The 27,462-nt window shown below is 41.3% G+C and overlaps 1 protein-coding gene across 6 annotated transcripts in view; it reads left to right on the plus strand.

Moving 5' to 3' along the window:
• Window positions 1-27,462, plus strand: part of ZNF236 (zinc finger protein 236) — a 155,383-nt gene that overhangs the window by 74,727 nt on the left and 53,194 nt on the right. For all 6 annotated transcript variants that reach the window (XR_006390038.1, XR_006390037.1, XM_044294179.1 and 3 more), the window contains exons 15-22: window positions 5,827-6,068; window positions 14,268-14,369; window positions 14,460-14,611; window positions 16,929-17,032; window positions 17,201-17,352; window positions 17,987-18,205; window positions 20,400-20,685; window positions 24,900-25,003. Coding sequence is in view for 4 of the 6 variants with exons in the window: in XM_044294179.1 (XP_044150114.1) it covers window positions 5,827-6,068; window positions 14,268-14,369; window positions 14,460-14,611; window positions 16,929-17,032; window positions 17,201-17,352; window positions 17,987-18,205; window positions 20,400-20,685; window positions 24,900-25,003 (1,361 nt within the window). In the remaining 2 variants the exon portion in view is untranslated. The remainder of the gene's footprint in view (window positions 1-5,826; window positions 6,069-14,267; window positions 14,370-14,459; window positions 14,612-16,928; window positions 17,033-17,200; window positions 17,353-17,986; window positions 18,206-20,399; window positions 20,686-24,899; window positions 25,004-27,462) is intronic.

Below are 27,462 nucleotides of genomic sequence, written 5' to 3' on the forward strand. Positions count from 1 at the left end.
TCCTGTTCTCCCAGCCTTACTGTAGAGAACAAAACTATTATATGCAGCCAATTGAATCAAATATGCAGACACCTTCTTATACCAGTGTCTGGTGCATCGGGAAACTAAATAGGGAGCCAACATCTGGTCATTGAAGTCCACCCCTCCCATGAGTGCATTATAGTCGTGGACACAGAGGGGCTTTTCAATGACACTGGTTGCCCGTTCAATTTGGATTGTCGTGTCTGCGTGAATGGAGGAAAGCATGTAAATGTCACGCTTGTCTCTCCATTTCACAGCGAGCAGTTCTTCGTTACACAAGGCAGCCCTCTCCCCCCTTGCAAGATGGGTGGTAACGAGCCGTTGGGGGAAGCCCCGGCGACTAGGTCGCGTGGTGCCACAGCAGCCAATCTGTTCTAGGAACAAATGCCTGAAGAGGGGCACATTTGTGTAAAATTTGTCCACATAAAGATGGTACCAAATAAGGGTGACACCAAGTCCCAGATTTTTTTATCGCCGCAGCGCTTGTAAAGTGATTGTGCAGTGATTAAAAAACAAAAAAAATGTTGTCACTGCTGCGGGGCAGGCTTGGGCGAACGCACGTGTGGGCGACCGATCAGGCCTGATCGGGCAAAGACTGCGTTTTGGGTGGAGGGCGAGCTAAGGTGACACTAATACAATTATAGATCTGACTGTGATCAGTTTTGATCACTTACAGATACTATAAAAGTACAAATGCTGATTAGCGATACGCTGATCAGCGAATAAGTGACTGCGTTGCGGTGGGCTGGGCGCTAAACGATCGCTAACTACCTAACCAAGGGACCTAAACTATCCTAAAACTGTAAGTCAATACCAGTGGAAAAAAAAAAGGGACAGTTTACACTGATCACTTTTTTCCCTTTCACTAGGTGATTGACAGGGGCGATCAAGGGGTTAATTGGGGTGATGGAGGGTGATCTGGGGGCTAAGTGTGGTGTTGGTGGGTACTCACAGTGATGTGTGTTCCTCTGCTGGCACCAACCGACCAAAAGGACCAGCAGAGGAGCAGAGAAGCCATTTAACACATCATATTTACAAATATGATGTGTTAACTGGCTTCTGATTTGTTTTTTTTAAAAATCATCAACCTGCCAGCGACGATCATTGGCTGGCAGGTTGATGACGAACTTGTCTTTTAAATTTTGCCGGCCCGCGATGCGCATGCGCGGGCTGGCTTTGCCCGAAATCTCACGTCTCGCGAGAGGACGCACCGGCGCGTCCACCCAGAGTAACAGGACCGCCGCAAAGACGCAATCCTGCATACAGCGGTCCTGAGGAGGTTAAAAAACTCTTTGGTGGCTTTTGCAGTATGCTTTGGGTCATTGTCCATCTGCACTGTGAAGCACCGTCCAATGAGTTCTGAAGCATTTGGCTGAATCTAGGCAGATAATATTGCCCGAAACACTTCAGAATTCATCCTGCTGCTTTTGTCAGCAGTCACATCATCAATAAATACAAGAGAACCAGTTCCATTGGCAGCCATACATGCCCAGGCTCGGACTGGCCCACAGGGGTACAGGGGAATCCCCCGGTGGGCCCCTGAGCAAGGTGGGCCCCTATTCTCCCACCCCCTGCACAAGTGGCACTTAACACAGTAGACTTACTGCACTACATACATATATACAATGTACAGCACCTCAACCAGTCTATGTTCATATAAAAAACTTGTTAAAATATGTATTATATTTGAATGTATCCGTACGGTGGGCCCCCAAAATAAATTTTACTGGTGGGCCCTAGGTGCCCCAGTCCGACACTGTACATGCCTACGCCATGACACTATCACCACCATGCTTCACTAATGAGGTGGTATGCTTAGGATCATGAGCAGTTCCTTTCCTTCTCCATACTCTTCTCTTCCCATCACTCTGGTACAAGTTGATCTTGGTCTCATCTGTCCATAGGATGTTGTTCCAGAACTGTGAAGGCTTTTTTAGTTGTTTGGAAAACTCTAATTTGGCCTTCCTGTTTTTGAGGCTCACCAATGGTTTACATCTTGTGGTGGACCCTCCTGTATTCACTCTGGTGAAGTCTTCTCTTGATTGTTGACTTTAACACACATACACCTACCTCCTGGAGAGTGTTCTTGATCTGGCCAACTGTTGTGAAGGGTGTTTTCTTCACCAGGGAAATAATTCTTCGGTCATCCACCACAGTTGTTTTCTGTGGTCTTCCGGGTCTTTTGGTGTTGCTGAGCTCACTGGTGCCTTCCTTCTTTTTAAGAATGTTCCAAACAGTTGTTTTGGCCACGCCTAATGTTTTTGCCATCTCTCTGATGAGTTTGTTTTGTTTTTTTTCAGCCTAATTATGGCTTGCTTCATTGATAGTGACAGCTCTTTGGATCTCATCTTGAGAGTTGACAGCAACAGATTACAAATGCAAATAGCACACTTGATATGAACTCTGGACCTTTTATCTGCTCACTGTAATTGGGATGATGAGGGAATAACACACATCTGGCCATGGAACAGCTGAGAAGCCAATTGTCCCACTACTTTTGATTCCGTAACAAGTGGGAGGCACATATGCAAACTGTTGTAATTCCTACACCGTTCACCTGATTTGGATGTAACAACCCTCAAATTAAAGCTGATGGTCTGCAGTTAAAGCACATCTTGTCCCTTTCATTTCAAATCCATTGTGGTGGTGTATAGAGCCAAAAAATTTAGAATTGTGTCGATGTCCCAATATTTATGGACCTGACTGCATCTCTACTGACTTCAAGGCGTATACAAACAGTGGTTGAGAAACCCCCCTACCAAATCTCACCCACAGGTATCCTGGGTGAATTAAAACTGGGGGTGCAGGATTATTGAGATTTATACTAAAAGGTTGGTTTTCATGTTTTTGTAGGGATGGTTCTTTAATCTTGGGCTTTTGTGATTTGATAAATCTGGTATAAAATGTAATTAAGGAAATGGGTGGATTACAGCACCCAGAAAGATTAGCAAAATTAAGACTTCAGTTTGGAGAAAAGACAGCTTAGCGGTGACCTAATTACTGTGTGCTAATATATAAATGGTCAGGACAGAGAGCAGTCTAATTTTATATATAGGGCTGTAACCATAACCAGGGGGCATCTACTGCCTTAGAAAGGATTTCTTTCATTTGTGGAACTTTGCGTTCTGGATGTCTTCCTAGAAATACAGAGTATTGGCGAAAATCTATACTTGGCATACTATGATTCAGGGTAATAGGTTCAGCTCTGGATCTATGTATATGTCTATGTAGCTATTCTTGATGTATTATCAGAACAGTACACTTATACCCACTCGAGCATAACTAGAATCTAAATGCAATGCTGTACTAATGCAAAATTACGTTGGAGAGTTTGTTTTTTTCCCCCCGATTTCATAAAAGCTTTCATTGTGAGGCCTTTTCTGCTATTTCTTTCTGGTCTAATTGCAGTCTCTGTAATTACTAAACCGAGCCACAGCCACTATTGTACTTGGCGTCCATTTACGCTATATAGTACATGAAGGTTATTAAGATGTTTGTGTGTTTTGTCATATTCAGACCTTCAGTGATAGCTTGGAACAACATGTTGCTTTTATTCCCATGCACTTCTCCCAAAATAATTATTGTCATATGGTGATGAGTACATCTAGCTTGACAGAAAGGGCAGGGTAATGTGAACCACTATTGAAAACACCTAAAATGGGAAAATGGTACTTGGGTATTAAATGTTGACATGGGAGCCCAGAACAAGTGTTGTTCTCATAGCATCTCAACCATTTTGATTACTACTCGGCTTCTTTCTTTCTGTCAGAAGTATCTGCATTAAGATGTCATGTCTCTTTGGCAGTATGATTTCAAGCAATTGTTCTGCCCTATGTTCTTCTTTATTCAAATACTGGATTTAAGAAGATTTTGAAATTATTGCAGATTAGAAAATTACAGAATGTAGTTATTAATTTAAAATGAGTGAAGTACAAGAATGACCTCCTTTTCCGTAAGTGGCGCCTTCCAGTAGTCCTACTTTTGGATCAAAATTCCTTGGTCTTGTTGATTGAAGGGCTTTTAGAGCCACTTGTTATTACAAGGGATCATTTAAAAGCCGTTCAGGGTTGAAGTAATAGATGGGGAACTGCCGATTGGGAATTTGCCTCTTTTACAAAAACCATAGAAACATAGCACTTTGTAATTATTTCAAAAGCAAGCAAATGCATACAGATTTGCAGTGGCTGAGATCTAAGATGGTGATATCACACAGCTTGTAATTTTGTGCATCATCATTTCCCTGTCTGGTGCTTAGTATATTTGTCCAGGCATACTGTCTCTGATATGGGGAGATGCAGTTGTACGCTGGATGCTTGGCCTGATGAGGCATTTTATAGGTGGCCAGTGACGGTGACCATTTCCTCCATGACTCACTGGTGTACATAGTGTAGAAGCGCCGCCTGTGGCTACTGAGGGAACCTTGTGAAGATAATATGTACATGTGCTAGGTTCCCTTTCCCAACAGCAATTCCCCTATAAGGATTGTGTAGACAGGCTTTAGAGGGGTTCTCCAGGTTTAGCTCTGACATATCCACCTCTTCACCCAGGCAGTCCTTCTGACATAAGCATTGGATAATTTTACGCTCCGATGCTTTCCCAGGGCTTTTTCTGGAGATCCAGTGACATACAGGGCTGTCCATAGGTAAGCTAGATTGAGGCTTCCGCCTAACAGTGTGTCCGGTTACATCACCGGCTCTAATGGCTAGGGCCGGTGACATCAGGGGGCTAGGGCATCGCTAAAGCCCACCCATTAGTGTCTGTAACATCACCAGGAACACTGCTAGGTGGAAGCCTATGCCTAGCAGTGCAAAAATATGAACAAAAGAAGCCCTTGCCCTGCGCCAACCACCACAGGGCAAGGGAGAGCTCCAATGCTCATGTCAGAGGGGCTACCTTGGTGAAAATGGGGGTATGTGTCCAGGTTCAGCTCTGAACCCGGACAACCCCTTTAAACATGTGACACAACTAACAAATTTTTTAAAGTTTATTTCAGCTCCGTCAATTTCGACGCCCTGAAAAGTCATGTAAGGCACTCTGAGATCTCCTAGGACTATATCCGTCCACTTTCAAGTTCTTTAATGCCAGGGCAGCAATAGTACCTTGTGGGGGACAAATCACAAATATTCGGGGTTCACCGAAATTATAACCTTTTGGGAAATTTGTAACAAAATGTGATTTTTGTAAAAATCTATTTTCTCATCTCTTGACACAACCCTAATGCCACACTCGCACGTGGTGAAATTGTTCTGGATTTTTTATGCAGATTCCATGCTGAAAAACCTCAATAAAGTATAGTATACTGTATTGTAATGAAGTTTTACAAATCGCGGTGGGGGGGAAAAAAACGTAGGTTTGAAGGCTGTGGATTATCAACTATGTGTTGCAGATTTATTGTGCATTTTTGCTGTTGATTGCAGTGCTTTTAACACATGTACATGTGGCCTTGTATTCATTGTATATTAACAAACCCTTAATCACCTGAAGATCAGATGGGAAGAGCACCTGCATCAGCATTGTTGTTGACAGCAGGTCAGATATTACTACGCAATATACATAATTTATCAGCATCCGTGCATTGGTTTATGCAGGTAGAGCAGCTGACTTTTGCTAGTAACTTTTCTCCAGTTATGAGCATTTTTAAGCTTGCCTTTAATACAGACTTCAATAAGAATTCTGCTTGTTTTTCCCAAATTCTGTTTCATTTCACCTTTTTAATTGGTAAAAAGTCAGAACGTTCAAGAAAACAGACAGACATAAAATTCTTGCAACCCAGTGTCTATTTACAAGCTTTTCTATTACTTTTAGGTACGAAGTTGCGCATCAACTCCAGCAGCATCAACCAGCAGCTCCAGAGGAGACCACGGTAGACCAAATCCATGTAGCTAATCAAATACAAGTAGAAATAGAAGGAGCTGGCCTTCACCAGACAAACAGCGTAGCTGCCCAACAAGAGACCATTTTACAACTAAGCCCACAGCCAGATATGGGCACCGTCTCACCTGCCCTGGAGCAGGCACTTGCTGATCAGCCATTGGAAACTGATGAAGGTAACCCAGGATATATTTTTTTCTTAAAATGTAACTCCAAGTTAAAGGGAGTCTAACACCAGTGACTTCCTTTCCAGCTGTTTGCATAGAAACATAGGTGTAGTTCACCTGATTAACCCCTTCACAACATGTACTATTACATCATATGTCGAGTCTTTAAACTTTAAAAGTCTGGAGTGTAGCGGATGCCATAGACCCCGGGTACCTGCTGTTTGACACAGCAGACACCTGGGCCAAATGTCTGCGACTGGTAATTTGACCGCAGCATCTGAGGAGCCAAGAATTCAGGAACGCCTCCCCTTGCAGTAATAAGTCGGTACTAGACTTCTAGGTTTATAACTTGTATATTACAATTCAGGCCAGCAGATGACAGCACTGAATTGTGCTATACCAATCTTTATATATGGTAATCGATATAATACCATTACTAAATAAAGAATGGAAGTGGGGATCTTTTATTGAACATAATATAATAAGTGATTTACACAATATAAAATTGACAGAAAATCACAGGGGTTTTTTGCCTTCCTCTGGATCAACTTGCAGGATGACAGGCCGAACTGGATGGACAAATGTCTTTTTTCGGCCTTATGTACTATGTTACTATGTTACTATGATATAAAATTCGACAATGTTCTAAAATTCAACAAAGGGTATAATGTTTAACACTAATGTAAATTTAGCAGAGAATACTGGTGGTGAGGTTAGAATAATAAAATCAACATGAATAAGATCCCAATATACGAATAATTAAAACCATAAATTCGGATATTCGATATTATCGAATGGTGTATTATTCACTGATAGTAATGCGTTTTTCCAATGCAGAATTTTAGTCTCTTGGAATAATCGCTCGTTGTCGATTATACTGGTCGGCTTGTAATCGATCCTCTGGCATATAGATGTAATAGTTCGGTGTGAAATACTGGTGATACAAATAATCGCTTACTACCGAAATATAGCCAGTTCTTTAGTGCATGTAAATTCCTGTGATCGAGAACATATGCATGTGTAGCCTTAAACAGTCTATGTCTACTAGATTTCGACTGCTTGTGCGCACAGCGGCGTCCCGCTGTATTAGTATAGAAAGCGATCGCTTGGATAGGATATGCAATGTCTTACCGGAGGTCTTGTACTGGACAGTGGGCCCTCGACTCGGCGTATAATCTTTCAGATCCCGGTCTCAAGGGCTGCTTGTACGAACTTGATTTTCACGCCAATAGATTGTTTTGCTCCACGTGGGTTTGGTCTCTTATATATGATGGCGTTTTTTCGCTTTAGCAGTTCGTTGTACTTATGAATATGTCCAGGCCTCCTCAATCAGGCAATATCCTATTTCTTGATGGGGGGATTAGTACCACTTAAAAATAAATAAATCACCCCACTTTCCCCAATATAAAAATAAACAATGAACGTCATGGGCATTGCCGTGTCCAAAAACACCTGTACTTTTAAAGGGTGTCATTAAAAAATAAAACTTGTCTCGCAAAAAACAAGTCTTCGGCCATGTTAATGAAAAAATAAAAAAAGGTATGGCACCAAAAAGGTGAAAAATGAAAACGCTAAAAACTGAAAATCGCTTCATCAGCAAGGGGTTAAAACACTGTTATTCTTTTGCTGATCCAAGTCTTTGTTCCGGAGTTATATGTTTTTCCTAATATGCAAATTAGGCATTTTGGTGCAATGAGGGTGTCACCACTGCTCTTTTTGCACCCCAGCTCCACTTATTTCTGTGGCCAGCTCCTCCATGGCTACTTTGCCACTGCCTAGCCCTGTCAATCAAAGCAGCCATTAGGGGATTGACCACAGAAATGAGTGGAGCTTGGGTGCAACAAGAGCAATGACCACGCGCTCGTTGCACCAAAACAATGCCTATTTTGAATATTATAAAAAAGTAACTTGTAAACGGAGCCCCAGATCAACAAAAGAAAAACAATGATTTATTCAGGTGAACTATAGCTATGCAAACAGCTGGATAGGGAGGTCGCCGCAGGCGCTAAATTCCCTTTCAACACTATAGGATAAATGGGAATTGTGTAAGGGTACTTTCACACTTAGGTTGTGAAGATACGGCAGGCAGTTCTGTTGCCGGAACTGCCTGCTGGATCCGGAAATCCGTGTGCAAACGGATAGCATTTGTAGATGGATCCGGATGCGGATCAGTCTAACAAATGCATTGAAACACCAAATCCGTCTCTCTGGTGTCATCCGGAAAAACGTATCCGGTATTGCCGATACACTTGGTGCCAGATCCGGCATTAATGCATTTCAATGGAAAATAATGCAATGTTCCGGAATTTTGGACGGAGAAAATACCGCAGCATGCTGCTGTATTTTCTCCGGCCAAATACCGTAAGAGTGACTGAACTGAAGACATCCTGATGCATACTGAATTGGTTGCTCTCCATTCAGAATGCATTAGGATAAAACTGATCAGTTCTTTTCCGGTTTTGAGCCCCTAGGGCGGAACTCAATACCGGAAAAGAAAAATGTTAGTGTGAAAGCACCCTAAAATTTTTAGTGCATTCCATAAATATTAGGAAGCTGCCAGGTTTATTGCCTTCCTGTCAGAGGACCAAGGACTGTTTTATGACAAAATATATAACATTTTCTCTACCTTGATGTGCTTTACACTGTTAAACTGGCCATACACATTAATTGTGAGCTAAACCTGCCAATTTTGGTGGGACCTCAAAACACAGGCTATAACAAAATGAACAACAAAAAAAAAGGAATAACGGGCACATCATAGGGTTAGTATATCGATAACAGCTGGTACACACACTCAGCACAACTTCACCAGGTGAGCCCCCAGTTTACAAACTTATAGGCTTGAGTGAATCTGGTTCGGATTGCTCTATCTGAACCCGATTCATTTGAAAACTTTGTTTACAATATCTTCTCCATAGTGCGCTAAAATGTATGGGCTCCACTGAGTCCTTGAAAATCTTGCTGCAAATAATGCAAGACTTGCTTCTATGGCACTACGGTTTGGTTATGCGCTTATAAATTATATAAATAACTAGCGTTGCATCAAACTTTCAATACCCAATCGATACCCTGATCGATACAATACCGGGATTTGCTCTGCTTAGTATCTTTTCTCACCCGTGTTCTCATCAGCAGCACAGTGGAGAAGGAGGGAGTCCCTCCCCACTCTGACGCGGTAGTCACTGCCACCAAATAAAACATTAAGGGGAGGGTGCTGCAACCTGAGGGGTTAAAAGACAGAGTTCGGCTGGATCGCCATTCCTTGTCATTTCGAAACAGATGCAGGCTGTATGATACAGCCGGAACCCTCCCCATATGGAGCAGACTCATCGCAGCAGCCCTCTCCATACATTTGTGTTTAGGGGTTAATTATTTTCATTGGTGGTGCAGTGGCTACAGCCTCCCACCTCCACTCCCTCTCAGTATTTTCATTAGTGGCAGCTTCTGATCAGACCTCCGCAGTGAATTTGTAGGGCTCTGATCGGTTACCATGGCAGCCAGAGGCTACTGAGGCCTTCCATGGCTGCCATGGTAAGCTCCCTGCTGCTGTGTGCACAAAACACAGCAGCAGGGAGAGTGTAAAATCCTATTCACCCTAATAGATATTTATTACGGTGACTAGGATAAGGGATCGATCCCAGGTTCTATCCCCCAAGGGGGCTAATAGCTAACTTTTTTTTTTTTTTTTTTTTTTTTTTTTTTTTTAAGAAAAAAACACCCAAATATTTAGTTTTCCCAATTTTACATATAAAACTATATAAACATAAACAATTTTTTTTTTTTTAAGTATATTAGGTATCGTCTCTTCCAAAAAAGTCCAAACTATTAAAATATTTAAAAATATCTCCTACGCGATAAACCCTGTAATGGTAAAAAAAAAACATGCAATTCCCAATTTTTTTTGTTGCCTTGTCCACCCAAAAAATATTATGTTCTATTATGTGCCAACATTCCGAAAAATGTGGATTGCATACGGCTTTTTTGTTTTTGTTTTTCTTTCGTGTGGTATTGAATGGTAATTTCTTTATGGTATGTAAATCAAATCAAAATTTTGGTATTGTGACAAAATCTCATTAAGTTCAGCTTTGGATTTATATATCTATCTACTGTATAGTAATACTTACAGATATATAGATATAGAAGAGCTGAGTGTGCAGGGGCAGCTGTCATATATATATATATAGATATAGCAGAGCTGAGTGTGCTGGGGCAGCTGTCATATAGAGATATAGCAGAGCTGGGTGTGTTGGGGCAGCTGTTATGTGTATAGATGTACACTGGCTAGAACAGCTAACAGAGTCTAAGTCTCATATTTTTTCAGCCAGTAGCTATACAGCTCTAATAGCTGTGTGGGTAAGTGTATCGAAGGTCGTGGGTTCGAGTCCCAGCAGACACCCATCTCTCTCTCCTGCTGCAGCACAGGTAAGGCATCTGTATTGCTGTCCTGAGGATGGCAATACAGATGACTATGCCCGGGATTCGTCAGATTCGAATTTTGAAAATGAGGTCGGGATTAGAGTCCACGAATCCTTCGAATCCAGCAAGATTCGAGGGATTCGTGGATTCGACGGATTTGTCGTCCCATCTCTATAATTAACACATTCATTTAAGTGTAAGCAGCGGGTGCCGGCGGCCGGGTATGTGATACTGCCGCTGGCACCCGCTGCCTACAGTTGAATTAATGTGTTAATTACATTCATTGGTGGCGATGTGCGCCCTTCCAACCCACCCAGTATTAGAATCATTGGTGGCGCAGTGGCCACAGGCACCCCCCCTCACTGTTATATTCATCGGTGGCAGTGGCCCCCTCCTTTTCATTGGTGGTGCAGTGGCAATTCCGATCGGAGTCCCAGCAGTGTAATCGTGGGGCTCTGATTGGATACCATGGCAGCCTTCCATGGCTGCCATGGTAAGCTCCCTGCTGCCATGTGCACAAAGCACAGGGCAGCAGGGGCAGTGTAAAGTCCTATTCACCCTAATAGAGCTCTATAAGGGTGAATAGGACAAGGGTTCTAGCCCCGAAGGGTGCTAATAGTTACTAAATAAAAAGTTAAAAAAAATTTTTTTTTAAATAGTAAGTTTCACAATTTTACATATAAAATTTACAAACAATAAAAAATAAACATATTGCATATCGCCATGCCCGAAAAAATGCGAACTATTAAAATATTAAAACATATTTCCTATGCGGTGAATGCCGTAACAGAAAAAAAAAAAATCAAAACCGCGCGATTTGCCATTTTTATTCACCTTGTCCCCCCAAAAATTAGGATAGGACTGTTCTATCATGGACCGGATGTTCCAAAAAATGTGAAAAGCACGCAGGTTTTTTTGTGGTTAATTTTTTTTCCATGGTATAGAATGGTATAGAGCTGGGATGCCCAACCTGTGGCCCTCCAGTTGTTGAAAAACTATAACTCCCAGCATGCTTGGACAGCCTATAGCTATTAGGGCATGCTAGGTATAAAGTATTGCAATACTTTTTTATGGTATCGAATAAAAAAAATTGTATCGTGACAACCCTATGTAGTATAGGTGTGTGGAAATTTAGGGGACGATATATCAAAGTGATGTAAGGTAGAACTGGCTTAGTTGCCCATAACAACCAATCAGATATCAAATCCCACCTTTCTTTTTCCAAAGAAGCTGTCAAAAATTTAAGGTTAAATCTGATTGGTTGCTATAATACTTTACACCAGTTTGATAAATGATGCCCTTAAAGTGTACCTGAGTTTTCAAAATAAGTTTGCATAATGGCTGTGCTTCTTTGTGCCATCACAACTGCGAAGGAACAGTTAAGTTCCCTAATGATTTTTTCAGCCATATTATTCACAGTTTCAGCTGCATAGCTAGATGCATTTCACTCAGAAGCAGGGGGCGTATCCCTTCAATGCAAGTCTGCCAGCACTGTACTGCTGTGCCATCCTTTCCTTTATTCCCCACTATATTTGTTTTCTTCTAGTGAGCTCAGAAAGCTGCTAAGCAAGGAGAGATCAGACTTACAGATACACAGAAGTTTCTGTGCTCTTCAGAAGCATATTTTTAAATGAAGTGAAGCTAGTTACGCCATTCTCAATTTAGTGAAATTAAATTGTGTGAAAGTACATTGACTCTCTAAGTTGTCAGATCTGTATGCAGCCACTGCTTGCAGAACCTCAGCAGAGTTGTCCACCTTGTTGGAAGGATCGGAAATGCATCCCGAGGTGTGGTGCTAAGCCGAGCTCCAAGTGCAGTGGAAAAAGACTGTTGGATTTCAATGATCCTTTTCTTCTTGGGAAGATGGGCCGCTACCAGAGGTGTCCTCCCCTTTCCCTGTTTGGGAGACACATACATGTGTGTGGGAGTTCAGAGAGTACTATCTAATGTGTATGGGCAAACATAAAGTGAGGAACAGAAGTATTTGAACACCCTGCGATTTTGGGGTCTGAAATGCACATTGTAGGTGCATTCCCACTCTGAGACAGAATAAAATAAAAAACAGGAAATCACATTGTATGATTTTTAAAGAATGTATTAGTCTTGCACTGCTGAACATAAGTATTTAAACACCTGAGAAACAGCAAGAATTCTGGCTCTTAAAGACCTGTTACTGTGCCTTTAAAAAGTCCACCTATACTCCACTCATTAATCTAACTTAGTAGCACCTGTCTGAGCTCTTTAAAGACCCCTGTCCACCCCACAGTCAGTCAGAAGCCAACTACTACCATGGAAAAGACCAAAGAGCTGTCAAGAGACACCAGAGACAAAATTGTGGACCTCAACAAGGCTGGAAAGGGCTACGGGGCAATTGCCAAGCAGCTTGGTGAAAATAGATCAACTGTTGGAACAATTGTTAGAAAATGGAAGAGGCTAAAGACGAATGTCAGTCTCCCTCGGACTGGGGCTCCATGCAAGATCTCACCTTGTGGGGTATCACTGATGATAAGAAAGGTGAGGAATAGGCCCAGAACTGCAAGGGAGGAGCTGGTCAATGACCTGAAGAGAGCTGGGACCACAGTTTCAAAGGTCACTGTCGGTAGAACAGTACACCATCATGGTTTCAAATCATGCATTGCACGGAAGGTTCCCCTGCTCAAGTCATCACCAGGCCCGTCTGCAGTTTGCCAATGACCATCTGGATGATCCAGAGGAGGCATGGGAGAAAGTCATGTGGTCAGATGAGACCAAAGTAGAACTTTTTGGTGTAAATTTCACTCGTCGTGTTTGCAGAAAGATAAGTTGCATCCCAAGAATACCATCCCTACTGTAAAGCATGGGGGTGGTAACCTCATGCTTTGGGGGTGCTTTTCTGAGAAGGGGACAGGACAACTGCACTGTATTAAGGAGAGGATGAATGGGACCATTTATTGTGAGATTTTGAGCAACAACCTCCTTCACTCAGAGCATTGAAGAAGGGTCGTGGCTGGGTCTTCCAACATGGAGTGGCTCTGTAAGAAGCATATCAAGGTTCTGGAGTGGCCTAGCCAGTCTCCAGACCTAAATACGATAGAACATCTTTGGAGGGAGCTGAAACTCCATGTTGCTCAGCGACAACCCCAAAACCTGACATATCTAGAGGAGAGCTGTGTGGAGGAGTTGGCCAAAATCCCTGTTGCAGTGTGTGCAAACCTGGTCAAGAACTACAGGAAACTTTTGACCTCTGTAATTGCAAACAAAGGCTTCTGTACCAAATATTAACAAGATTTTTTCAGGTGTTCAAATACTTATGTTCAGCAGTGCAAGACAAATAAATTCTTTAAAAATCATACAATGTGATTTCCAGATTTTTTTTTAATTCTGTCTCTCAGAGTGGGGATGCACCTACAATGTGAATTTCAGATACCTCCATGATTTCTAAGTGGGAGAACTTGCAAAATCGCAGGGTGTTCAAATACTTCTGTTCCTCACTGTATTCTATCATGTTGTTATAAGAATTTTGTAAGCATTTCCTGCTAAACATTTGCATTGCCCATCATAGAAAGTGTGGATTAAATTATTAAAGTATACTGTAAATAAAAAACGTGTATGTTATTTTTGTACAGAAAAGTTCTGTAGACAGGAGTTTTTCTTCCACCAAAATAGTAGAAATTTAATGAAGCTTGACACTAACTAAGCATGATGCTCAAAAGTAAAAAATACACAAGTGTAGAAGATATGTCAAGCATCAGGCTGAAATTGAAATTTCACTCTCTGCATGTTTTTCTCAACAACGTTTGATACATTTTGCAGACAGATTTGTTACTTCTCAGCATGCTCTGCCAGAGAACATCGGCCAGTATGAACCTCCGGTTTTGCCGCCACAGCATTTTGACCAGCAGGGGCTTTCTCAAGGTACTTTTGTTCTGCAGTACAGAAATAATAGGATGCTGTTATCTAGATTGTGATTTTCTTATGTATGTTGATAAAATGTAACTTTCCTAGGTTTTACTGTGACTGATGGATTTAGTCAGTCATCAGCATTCTCAACTGTCCAACAGCTGCAAGATTCTAGTACACTGGAGTCACAGGCCCTCTCAACAAGTTACCAACAACCAGCGCTTATGGAGGTGCCCACTACGGATGCCATTAACGTGGTGAGTCTGCCAGCCACCAGATTTCCTACACTTGTGGCTTTCTGACTTTTATGTGTTTGATTCTTTTCTCTCAGTTTAGATTATTTGAATTATGACTGAAATATACTTTTTGGTTAATTTGACAATTTGAAGTTAAATGCACGTTCAGGGGCTACTTTTTTATGATTGCCATTTTGGCTAAAAATAATTTTTTCAATTGGTCTTTATTAAAAATATTCAGCCGTTCTGTCACAAAGGGTTAACTGTCTAGCTGTGCGAATGGTACGTTCACTTTCACATAACCACTTATCTAAGCCACCTTCTTATCATGAGCTATAATGAGTGTTTATATGGTCAGAGATAAAAAGCCCTCAGCTGAGCTGCCTGACGGAAAGAGTAAAAATGCAGAGCACACTACTAGAGAATCTCAAGGCTGTACAGAGAAAGAGTCAAGATTTTTAATACAGCCCAATTTTTTTTTTTTACCTGAAAATAAGTACAGTGCAATAATAAAAAATGATTCCCCCAAAGGTATACATAGCCTTTAAAGCAGATCTGGCAGCTTGATAGGCTGCTCTATGCATTTTAACTGCTATGTTCAGTCAGGTGCAATACCATTTTTCATTTGAGATGGTTTAGCTACCAGGTTTTACAATTTCTACTTGACTTTAAAGAAGACCTGTCAGACATGTTGTTTTATTAACTAATTGCATTCCCCATGTAATAACAATTCTGGGCAATCTTTTCATATAACTATATTGTACCATTCATCTGTTATTCGTGCTAGAACTTTATGACTGAATTGCCAGCAGTCTGCAGTAATGTTCTGGATTGGGGTGGGGGGGGGGGGGGGGGGGTGGGGGGGTGTCCCTTCACAGTCTAATACTATCCAGAATGTGCACGGATACACCCCCAACTAGTAAGTCTCATTTAGACCTTTATTATAGATTGCAAGCTATACGTTATATAAAAAAGATTCTCCATAATTGGTATTATGTGGGAAATGCAGGCAGTTATTAAAACACATCAGGAGAGGTGACAGGTCCTCCAGGGCTGTATTTACAGTTCACATTGTCCTAAGCGCTAAGCCTGAATATGCTCCAGATAAAAGCCAATTACTCTTAACAACTGTCACCATGATTTCTTCACTTTTGAGCAATCTTAATGATAAATGGTCGTGGTCTGTGTTAGCAAAGGAGAAGATCAGCAATAAAACTTGCCTATCATCGTGACGCCGTAAAAATTAATTTATTGGTTCCATGATCAAAAGATGTTAACTGTTCATAGTGACATTTACAGAAGTATACAAACGTTAGCCATACCCCCAAATTACAATAAATGCAATGACTAAATAACACCACCATACAGTGACTGAATAACGCCACCATACTTCTAGGGTCAGGTCAAAAATACCAGTTATTGACTGTACTTTTACATTGAAGCGGCACATGGGGATGTGTACTGCTGAAATTTCTGCCTGTTTGTAGGACATTTCTGGGGTCATAGGTAGATTAGCCCAGGGATACAGACTGCATCTAGATGGGAACCTTCTGCTTCTTTACTTTGATGGTGTCCAGGGCTGTGGTGCTCTTCTGCTACTCCACTAAAGTCTCGACTCGGGACGAGACAGCATCAGGACGTTGTTTAAAGCGTACTTCAGAACACTTCTTGAGCCACCCTGTGGCAGTACTGGATGTACTCTTGCTTCTGTATGTGACAGACAGTTGTGTGATAAGACCCTGCCCCCTCTTTTTCCAATGCTGCCAGATCTTCAAGCAGATATCTTGCAGTAGCACTATGGTCAAAGTATCAACGTAGATCTTGCATTTTCTCTGCAAACTGTGGTCCTCTCCTTCCTGACACCATAGACACATGCCCTCATGTGCCTTGTTGTAAATATGGCCCAGAGGTCCTCTTTAAGGGGGTTTCCAAGACTTATTAACTGATGACCTATCCTCTTTATAGGTTATCAGTATCTGATAGGTGGGAGTCTGACACCCGGGACCCCCACCAATTAGCTGTTTGAGAAGGCGCTGGCGCTTCTGTGAGCACCACCCTTTCTTCTTACAGCTTACCAAGCAGAGCGCCGTACATTGTACAGCCGTTGTGCTTCGTATCGCAGCGTGAATGCGACGGAGTTGTGGCTAGGGCACGTGACCGATGAACGTGACATCACTGACCTAGGCTAAGCTGCGAGAAGGCAGTGGCACTCACAGGAGTGCTGGTGCCTTCTCAAACAGCTGATCAGCGGGGGTCCCGGGTATTGGACCACCACTGATCTGATACTGATGACTGATGGAATCCCTTTACCAAGTATGTATTCTTCTTCTTATTTTAGACTGCCCACTTAATTCAGGAGGATACACAGGAAGAAATTGAACTTCAGACTCAACGTACTCAATTTTTGGAATCTACAGAAGATCAGGGCAGGCGTGCCTACAGGCCAGTATTACATGTGTACAGATATAGATGTCTGTCTATAGAGAGTAGGATACACAGTATTTATGCATGCCCTAAATGTATATAAAATAAACTATTATTATAGAATTTCAGTGTAACATTACTAAAATGTAACTGTAAATATTCACAATACATACTTTTCTAATACAGATGTGAGTACTGTAATAAAGGTTTCAAGAAGTCCAGCCATTTGAAGCAACATGTTCGATCACATACCGGAGAAAAACCATATAAGTGTTCTATATGTGGCCGTGGTTTTGTTTCGTCTGGAGTACTTAAGTCACATGAAAAGACTCATACAGGTAAAGTGTCCTAGTGGACATGCACTAATGCTTCCAGGGTTCATTTTACATTCTGCGTCCACCAAGGGTGTGTAAACGTGTTATGCTTAAAGGGGTACCCCATGAAAAGTAATAATATGCAATGAATAGGTTATTTCAAATGAAGTGTTATTGCAATTCACATGGAATAAACATATTGTTTGGGTTTTTATGTACATTATATTTTCCTCTAAAATTCAAGTTATATTGATAATTATGTGACAAGACAAGAGAAAGTATTTCTGCATAATAAGACAGACATTCAGGAATCTAGGAAATCAGACATCATACAGTACATTACAATCTCTGTCTAACAAAGCTAGACCCAGCCCTGTACCTCACATGGATCCAGAGATCTCCCCATTCATTGCTCTGCTAGATTTACATCAAGCTGACAGCTCAAGGGGAGTGTCTTTTCTGCTGCAGCTCAGGGGGTGTGTCCATTCTTCTGCAGTTCTCTCCCTATCACAGCTCGGGGGCGTGTCTCATTCTCTGCCTATCACAGCTCAGGAGGCAGTTGAAAGATGAAACTGAGCATGTGCGGCCTTCTCATTGAGCAGGTTAAAGAAATAAGAAAATATGAGCATATATTGATATTTTGTTTCTGGTTTTCCAGGGGTTAAGGCTTACAGCTGCACCATCTGTAATGCGTCCTTCACTACGAATGGTAGTCTGACCAGGCATATGTCCTCACACATAAGCATGAAGCCCTACAAGTGCCCTTTCTGTGAAGAGACATTCAGAACGACTGTGCACTGTAAAAAACACATGAAGAAGCATCAGAATATTCCTCCAGGTCTTGTTCCAGAAAATGATGGGACCACAAGAGAGGAAGGTAGGGCTCTATATAGGGTGATTTAGTAAACAGGCTTGTGTCTTTATATTTTAGTGACTTAAACAGGTTTTGCCATGATTGATGTAAAAAAAATAATAATAATCAGACATAATATAGTACATTACAGTCTTTTTTTTTTTTTAACAAATCTAGAACCAGCCCTGTACCTCAAATGGATCTGGAGATCCTCCCGTTCACTGCTCCTATTGCTCTGCTAGATCTCAAGCTGTTGCTGCCCTCTCCCTTTAACAGTTAAGGGGGTTGTTCTTTCTCACAGTTGTGTCCTTTCTGCTGCAGCTCTCTCACTGTTACGGTTACTGCTTCTAACAGTAGATAGTGCTGGTGGCAGTTGGAACGGAACGGTGCATGTGCGACCACCTCAGTAGGCGGATGTGCACATGACTATAAAGATTAAACACCAAGGGGTACCATTGTAATAAAGAGAATAGCTCACAAATGGAGCATATTTGTAACAGAAAGTAAATTACAAAAGTAATTAGTTTTTCAGTTCTATTAAAATGTCATCTAATGGCAGAACAACCCTTTTAATTATCTAAAATGTTTAAAAAAAAGTTTCTCTCTTATTTTCATAACAAGTGCTAGACTGCTGGATTACAGGGTGGTTGTAACCATGAAAGTGTATAATGTGATAGAAAAATGAATCCAGCCAACTAAGGAAGCAATATGGACAATCACAATACATTAGTAACTGCCTTTTTTTTTTTTTAACTTTCTCTACATGATAAATGCCACTTGCTGAAGTGAGACAACTCTTTAATACCGCTCCAGGTCAACTATCAGTGACTGAGAGCTATCTACACATGTATACACACTTAGGCCTCATGCACACAAACGTATTTGAGGTTTGCATTTTTTACGGATCAAATCTGGACAGCACACGAATGTTATATGTCTGCAGTCCGCATCTATTCATCATGTAGAGAAAACTAATACAAGGCACTTACTAATGTATTGTGATTGTCCATATTGCTTCTTTGCTGGCTTGGTTCATTTTTCCATCACATTAAACACTGCTCGTTTCCATGGTTACAATCATCCTGTAATCCATCAGTGGTGGCCATGCTTGCACACTATAAGAAAAAATGCCAGCCTCTCTGGTGCGGTAAAATTGTATCTTCATTCTCCAGGTTAGTACGGTTACAACGATACCACACTTGTATAATTTTTCTTGTGTTTTAATACAGATTTTGTTTTTTTTATCTTTGAGGAAAAAAAATAATGTTTATTACCATATTCTGAATTTCTAACTTTTTTTTGTAGCTATGTGTACAGGTCTGTGTGAGGGCTCATTTTTTGCGGGACAATCTGTTCTTTTCAGTGATACCAATTTTAAGTATGTGCAACGTTTTGATCACTTTTTATAAAAAAAATTATTGGTTAGTTGAAGTGACCAAAAATTGCAAAATGGCTTTTTTTTTTTTTTTTTTCCCGTTAAGCTATTTGCCTTATGCCATTAGTATTGTTATATTTTAATTGTATGGGCATTTTCGCACACGGCGATTCCCATGATGTTTATTTTTTTCATTGGTTAAGTATTTTAATTTTAAGGAAATGTGGGTGATTTGAACTCATTTTAAAACCTTTTTTTTTACGTTAATTTTTTTTCACTTTTTTTAAGACACCTTGGGTGACAATAACTGGCAATTAGATTGCCCATTGCTATATAGCCATCATTGAACAATTCATTTGCAATATAACATACAATGCTGCCACCTAGTGGCCTGTATTGGTATATTCCTGAAATAGACACCGAAGCCTGCTTGAGGCTTCGGGCTATTTCAGGGATGTAACAGGTTCCCCGATCTCTGTCGGGGAACGCTGTTACCGGAGCGGAAGCACGCAACTTCCACTTCTGGACTGCAAAAATGCTGAAGGGTAAAATGTATGTGATCAGCCTTATGGCTGATCGCATACATGTGTCGCAGGTCTCTGCTATTTAAAATAGCAGAATCCCAGCGGCTATGGCGCCCGCTGCACGTGCGAGCATGCGCCATGTTTAGGGACTAGACTTCCATTGTACATATACGGCAGAGGTCCTTAAGGGGTTAATGTGCTTGGTTTGGTAGTATTGGCTAATGTTATAATTTCTGTACTTCAGCGATTATGAGGTTAACATAAATAATCCTGGGGTACTACATGCTGTTAACATACATTAAAATACTACTTTGAATAGGAGATATGTGCCTTGAAGATGATGATGAGAATGGTGAAAGAACCGGATCACGGAAGTCTCGTCATGGAGTCATCACTTTCACCGAAGAGGAAACTGCTGAGTTGGCAAAGATTCGGCCAAGAGAAGGAGCCACCGTCTCGGAGAAGGTGCTGGTCCAGTCTGCAGCAGAAAAAGATCGTATAAGTGAAATTAAAGATAAACAGGCTGAACTGGAAACTGAGCCCAAGTTTCCCAATTGCTGCACGTATTGCCCTAAAAGCTTTAAAAAGCCCAGTGACCTAATCAGGTATAACCTCTACTTTTATCTTTTCATCTCTTAACCAGTGCTTGACTTTCTTGCTGTAGAAAATACTGATAATGGAAATGTAAATGTTCTTTTTGAGACCTATATTTCTATTTGCTAATTGTAATTTGTTTCACCCCCAACTCATGTGCATACAGTTTGAACCATTTCGTTATGGCCGGCATTGTCATGTGATCCCAGTCTGATTACCAGTCTGGAGCTTGCTCTCCTCTGTAGATAAGAAGTCAGTCTCTGCTGTGTAGCTGACTTCCTGTAAACTACAGAGTTACATGAGCATCTCTTTTCCTGTGCACTAGCCTTTATTCACCTGGTTTCTCTGTAGAGTGCCGCTGAAGATATAATTTCTTCTTTATCTTAGAGGCCAGGAGTACAGAGATATAGTAAGTGAGTCAATAAAATGAATAGCTGTTGAGTTAAAGAAAATTCCCTCTGACTAGCTCTGCTTTTTTGTACTATCTGTATGCTGTGTGCAGAATCTCCAGTGTATTTCTATAAGCTGCAGCTCCATACTGCCCTCCCTGCCTTCTGCTTGTTAGAGTTGATGTGAGGATACAAGCAAGAGGCCTGAGAGATGGGCTGCAGCTATATCACATACAATACACAGAGACATGGCAGTGTGAGCATGGAGACAGCAATCCTGTGTCACTGACCTATTACTTGCTATCCTTATATAGAACTCACAGCAGATAAAGTGTAGTGTGATGAGATCGTCCTTCTATGTCAAGCAATAGGCATTCTCAGAAATTTGCTGCATTTTAAAGGTTATGGACATGTTCGGTGCAATGTTTTAATAACTGCATTTTACTCATTTGGGGCTAAAAAAGTTTTTTTTCTTTTCAATTGGTCTCTTAAAAATGTTCAGCAGTTTTTGTGATACAGGGTGTTAAAAATCTGTCTATTTGCAGACTCTTGCTCCTGAGTTCTGTCAGCTGACTGCTCATGTGAAGCCTTATCTCAGATCTCCTGACCTGATAGGCACTCATTATAGCAAAACTCTTATCAAACTGATAAGAATATGGTTTAAATGCTACTTGGGGACACGTCACATCTAAAGGCAATTCATTGGCTGCAGTGGCACACATTTACCAGTCTTTGCAGGAAGTTTACATACAGTGACCATAAGTGCAGTGAAGACAGCCCAGAACCCACAGAGCCAGAATGAAGCATTGGAAAGCAGGTAAGTATACAGTGCCTTGCAAAAGTATTCACCCCCTTCACTTTTTTAGTATTTTGATGCCTCACAATCTAGAATTAACATAGATTGTTTGAGGATTTTCATCATTTAATTTACAGAACATGCCCATAACTTTGAAGATGTCTTTTATTTTTTTTTATTGTGAAGCAAACAACAAATAGGACAAAATAACAGAAAAAGTCAATGTGCATAACTATTCACCCCCCTAAAGTCAATACTTTGTATAGCCACCTTTTGTGGCAATCACAGCTCCAAGTCGCTTTGGATAAGCCTCTATGAACTTGCCACATCTTATCACTGGGATTTTTGCCCATTACTCCTTGCAAAACTGCTCCAGCTCCTTCAAGTTGGATGGTTTGCGCTTGTGAACAGCAATCTTTAAGTCTGACCATGACCACTGATTTTCTATTGGATTGAGATCTGGGCTGTGATTAGGCCATTCCCATCCATTTACATGTTTCCCCTTAAACCACTCAGGTGCTGCTTTAGCAGTGTGTTTGGGGTCATTGTCCTGCTGGAAGGTGAACCTCTGTTCTAGCCTCAAATCACACACAGAGTGGTACAGGTTTTTCTCAAGAATATCCCTGTATGTAGCACAATCCATCTTTCCCTCAACTTTGACCAGTGTCCCAGTCCTGGCTGCGAAAAACATCTCCACAGCATGATGCTGCCACCACCATGTTTTACTGTGGGGATGGTGTTCTTTGGGTGATGTTATGTGTTGGGTTTGCGCCAGACATAGCGTTTTCTTTGATGGCCGAAAAGTAACATTTTAGTCTCATCAGACCAGAGCACCTTCCTCCATACATTTTGGGAGTCTCCCATGGGCCTTTTCGCAAACTCACAATGTGCCTTTTTGTTTTTAGCTGAAAGTAATGGCTTTCTTCTGGGCCACTCTGCCATAAAGCCCAACTCTATGGAGCGTACGGCTTATTGTCGTCCTATTTACAGATACTCCAGTCTCTGCTGTGGAACTCTGCGGCTCCTCCAGGGTTACCTTAGGTCTCTGTGCTGCCTCTCTGATTAATGCCCTCCTTGCCCAGTCCGTGAGTCTTGGTGGGCGGCCGACTCTTGGCAGGTTTGCTGTTGTGCCATGTTCTTTCCATTTGGTTATGATAGATTTGATGGTGCTCCTGGGGATCATCAAAGATTTGGATATTTTTTTATAACCCAACACTGACTTGTACTTCTCAACAACATTGTCCCTTACTTGTTTGGAGAGTTCCTTGGTCTTCATGGCAGTGTTTGGTTAGTAATGCCTCTTGCTTAGGTGTTGCAGTCTCTGGGGCCTTTCAAAAATGGTGTGTATATGTAATGACAGATCATGTGACACTTAGTTTGCACACAGGTCGACGTCATTTCACTAATTATGTGACTTCTGAAGGTAATTGGTTGCACCAGAACTTTTTATAGGCTTCCTAAGAAAGGGGGTGAATACATACGCACATGCCAATTTTCTGTTTTCTATTTCTAAACAATAGTTTTATTTATATATTTTTCTCATTTTACTTCATCAACTTAGACTATTGTGTTCTGATCCATCCCATAAAATTCAGATTAACAAAACATTGAACTTAAGACTGTAATGTATAAAAATACAAAAAAAGTCAAGGGGGTGAATACTTTTGCAAGGCACTGTAGTTCCCTTCAAAGGTTCTGCTGAGTAGGTAGAAGGGGAATTGGTTTAAAAATAAATTGTGAACAACCCCTTTAAGACTGTCTTGGTGACTTGATGCCATTCCTGTATGACATGTTATGCGCCTTTGAAGATTTCGCCATCTTGAACTAAACTTTTGTCATATGTTAAAAGTAATCGACCAGTGGGGTTCTTCATTTTTCTGGGTCACAACATGATATGCCAGAAAACAGAGGACGGAATTAGCTTGGTTTTTGAGCTTGTACTTTGCATTACAAGGAGGCAAATGTATTCTCTGATATTTATCCGACATCATTTTCAGAGCTTCCCCACACGCATCGCTTTCTGATCTGATCACCGCCACTCTCCAAATAAATACGTTGCCTGTTACTGCTGATGATGCTCCTGATAAAGTGAATTTAGAATTTCGATGTTGGAAATGAACAATTGCTTGGGAAATGTTTTCCAGAGATTATTTGTAATGAGGGAACAAACTAATGTTCAGCTAATGACATAAGTAGGCTGCTATCAGAAAGTTTTCACTTGGAATGAACATGGCAGCATGTTGGATAATGGTCTATATTTTTTACGTTAAGTGTTTTGGGATCCCACTAATGTGCACGCAGTGGACTCTCTCCTCTGCCGTTAGCAACCAGTCAAATTTCATCTTTCATTTTCCAAAATGAAATGAAAAGTGGAAGCTGATTCGTTACTATGGGCAACTAAGCCCGCTTTCCTTTATCCCAGTTTTGCTAAATCTACCCCATTAATTGCCATTAATTGTCTTCGCTGTGCCAACCTCAGCGTTTTTATTTATTGGCCACTACTGTTTGGCTATTTCATATTCTTTTGGTTACATTGGTCACAAAAGGGTGAAATATTCAAAAACGAATAGCAAACACTATATAGCGCTTTCCCTCAACAATAATCTTCGAGGGCTAGTGCGAAGTGCATTCACACCACCGTATGTATTTTGCTGTCTGCACAAAGCGGATTCACAAAAAATATGGATGACATCCATGTTGCATTCGTTTTTGCGGATACATTGTAACAATGCCTATCCTTGTCCGCAAAAGAGACAAGAATAGGACAAGTTCTATCTTTTTTTCGGGGCTACGGAACGGACATACGTGCTGTCCGCATTTTTTGCTGTCCCATTGAAATGAATGGGTCCGTGACCTATCCACAAACAATGTGGATCAAAAATACGGTGGTGTGAATGGGGCCTGACTGATTGAGAATTCTGATAAATGAGTATACAGTTCCATAACTATCTTTTAATATAATATGTAATTCATGGCTAATATACATTTACGTATGAAAAAGATGTATAAAACATCAAATAAGTATTCTTCTTCCTTTCAGGCACATACGTATTCATACTGGAGAAAAACCTTTTAAATGCGATGAATGTGGGAAGAGTTTTACAGTGAAATCAACACTGGATTCCCATGTGAAAACCCATGCAGGTTAGTGAATACACATCACAGAAGGTTCTGTACTTGATCCACAGCAGGATGTCCTCCCATGATAAAAACCCTTTACTTTGTCAAGCTGTGACACTTTCTTTTCTCTTAGATCCTGTAAAGAGTAGGGAAAATAGGTGACAAAACAGGTCCCTGATGAGGTGAAGAGAGGTTTCTGAAAAATAAAATAAAAGACAATTCTGGAAAAGGTTTAGCTATATTTTAAAATACATTTTCCGATGTGTAAGGCTCTGAGAATGTATAACTAAAATTAGGAGCAAAATCTGAGTGTCAGAAGAGAAAGGAAATAGGCATAAGGAAGGTTTTATAAAAATTCCTAACCCCTTAAGGATAGAGCAAATTTCTGTTTTTTGCATTTATGTTTTTCACTACTTACCTTCCAGGAGCCATAACTTATTTTTCATTCACATCGTCGTGTGAGGGCTTGTTTTTTTGCAGGACAAGTTGTACTTGTAAATAAATGTAAGAATAAAGATAAACCTGGAATCTTTATTAAAGCAGGGCAACTTTATGGAATTTTTGTGGAACTTTAGATAAAAGTTAGATTTGGTTATAAACATCAGAGCTGAGGTAGTTTTCATATACTCACATCAACTTTGCTGAATGTGTCTTACTCCCTTGTCTTCTCCTCATCTCCCAGTCACTGGTTTTCCTTTTTAGCTAATTATTTCTTTTCTTCAGCTGCTAATTTTACTTAAAGGGTTTCTACCACTTAGGTGTCACATATTTGGCTGTCAGACACTAGCGATCCGCTAGTGTCTGCTCTGGCCAACCATCCTAATATAATTGCTTTTGGGGCGGTGGTTTGGCTAAAAAAAGAACTTTTATTAATATGCTAATGAGCCTCTAGGTGCTATGGGGGCGTCATTAGCACCTAGAGGCTCCGTCTACCTTCAGAAACTGCCGCCGCCGAGCGCGTCCCTCCAGCCCGCCCATCTCCTCCTGAATGCGATCCTCGTATGTATTCTGCGCATGCGCAGTGAATGTCTGACCGCTTCCTTGCTCAGACATCTCCACTGCGCCTGCGCGATGACGCAATAGTGCTCCGAGGAACAGGCGCAGTGGAGATGTCTGAGCAGGGAAGCTGTCAGACATTTACTGCGCATGCGCAGAATACATACGAGGATCGCATTCAGGAGGAGATGGGCGGGCTGGAGGGACGCGCTCGGCGGCGGCAGTTTCTGAAGGTAGACGGAGCCTCTAGGTGCTAATGACGCCCCCATAGCACCTAGAGGCTCATTAGCATATTAATAAAAGTTCTTTTTTTAGCCAAACCACCGCCCCAAAAGCAATTATATTAGGATGGTTGGCCAGAGCAGACACTAGCGGATCGCTAGTGTCTGACAGCCAAATATGTGACACCTAAGTGGTAGAGACCCTTTAAAGAGGACCTGCCACCACTCCTGGCATGCCTATTTTAATATCTCCATGTAATAACAATTCTGGAACATCTATTCTTAAAACTCTATGTTGTGCCATTACTTTGTTATTTCTACTAGAAGTTATGGATTAATTGCTAGCAGTCTGCAGTAAGAGTACATTGGATAGAGTGAGTCTGTACAGGTACACACCCTCAACTTTTTACCACCCGGTAACCAGTTGGGGGTGTGTACCTGTACAGACTCACTCTATCCAATCAGTGCCGCCATTTTCAGACTGCAGGTACACACCCCAACTTGTTACTACCCCTCTGTACCCTTACTGCAGACTGCTAGCAATTCATTCATAACTTCTTGTTGAAATAATAAAGGAATGGCACAACATAGAGCCATAAGAATAGATGCTCCAGAATTGTTATTACATGGAGAATTGATGTAGCTATTAAAACGGGCATGTCAGGAGCGGTGAAAGGTTCTCTGTAACAGTTGTGGAGCGTGTCCTCTCAGTCACTCTCCTCAGTTACCCTCTGACTGAAAATGAAACTAACTCCCCAGCAACACGTATCACTTCCCATTTTGTCTCAATCTGAACCACCAATCAGTTGTCAGACAAAGCACCTGCTTCCAGTCTCCTTTTCTGGCTTCTGAACAGTGCCACAGCCAGAGATAGGGGCCCACAGGAACCTGCACTACCCAAAGATGGCTTCTCCATTTTCATCACCCACCAGTGCCATGTACATAACAGAGGCTACCCTGGACGGTAGTCTCTAATATTTAACCTGCCATCTCTCCCTTTCTTTGCCATTGGCTATGAAGAAATTATCAACATGTCGGCATTGTAACATTTGCTCTCCTAAAGGATTACTGCTACCCAACCCACCACCCTACCTTCAAGTAAACAGCCATAATGTTCTACTAATACAGTTTTATGTTGCATACAATGTAGTGGGAACCTGGACAGAAATTCGAAATGGGTTAAAATGGGTTATTCTAGGACTAGGCAGTCATTGTTTGAATGGAGGGATAGAGACCTCGAAAAGTGGCTCGGAGTAATGTGTAACT

Source organism: Bufo gargarizans, chromosome 5 (genome assembly GCF_014858855.1).
Source record: "Bufo gargarizans isolate SCDJY-AF-19 chromosome 5, ASM1485885v1, whole genome shotgun sequence".
Lineage (NCBI taxonomy): Eukaryota > Metazoa > Chordata > Amphibia > Anura > Bufonidae > Bufo > Bufo gargarizans.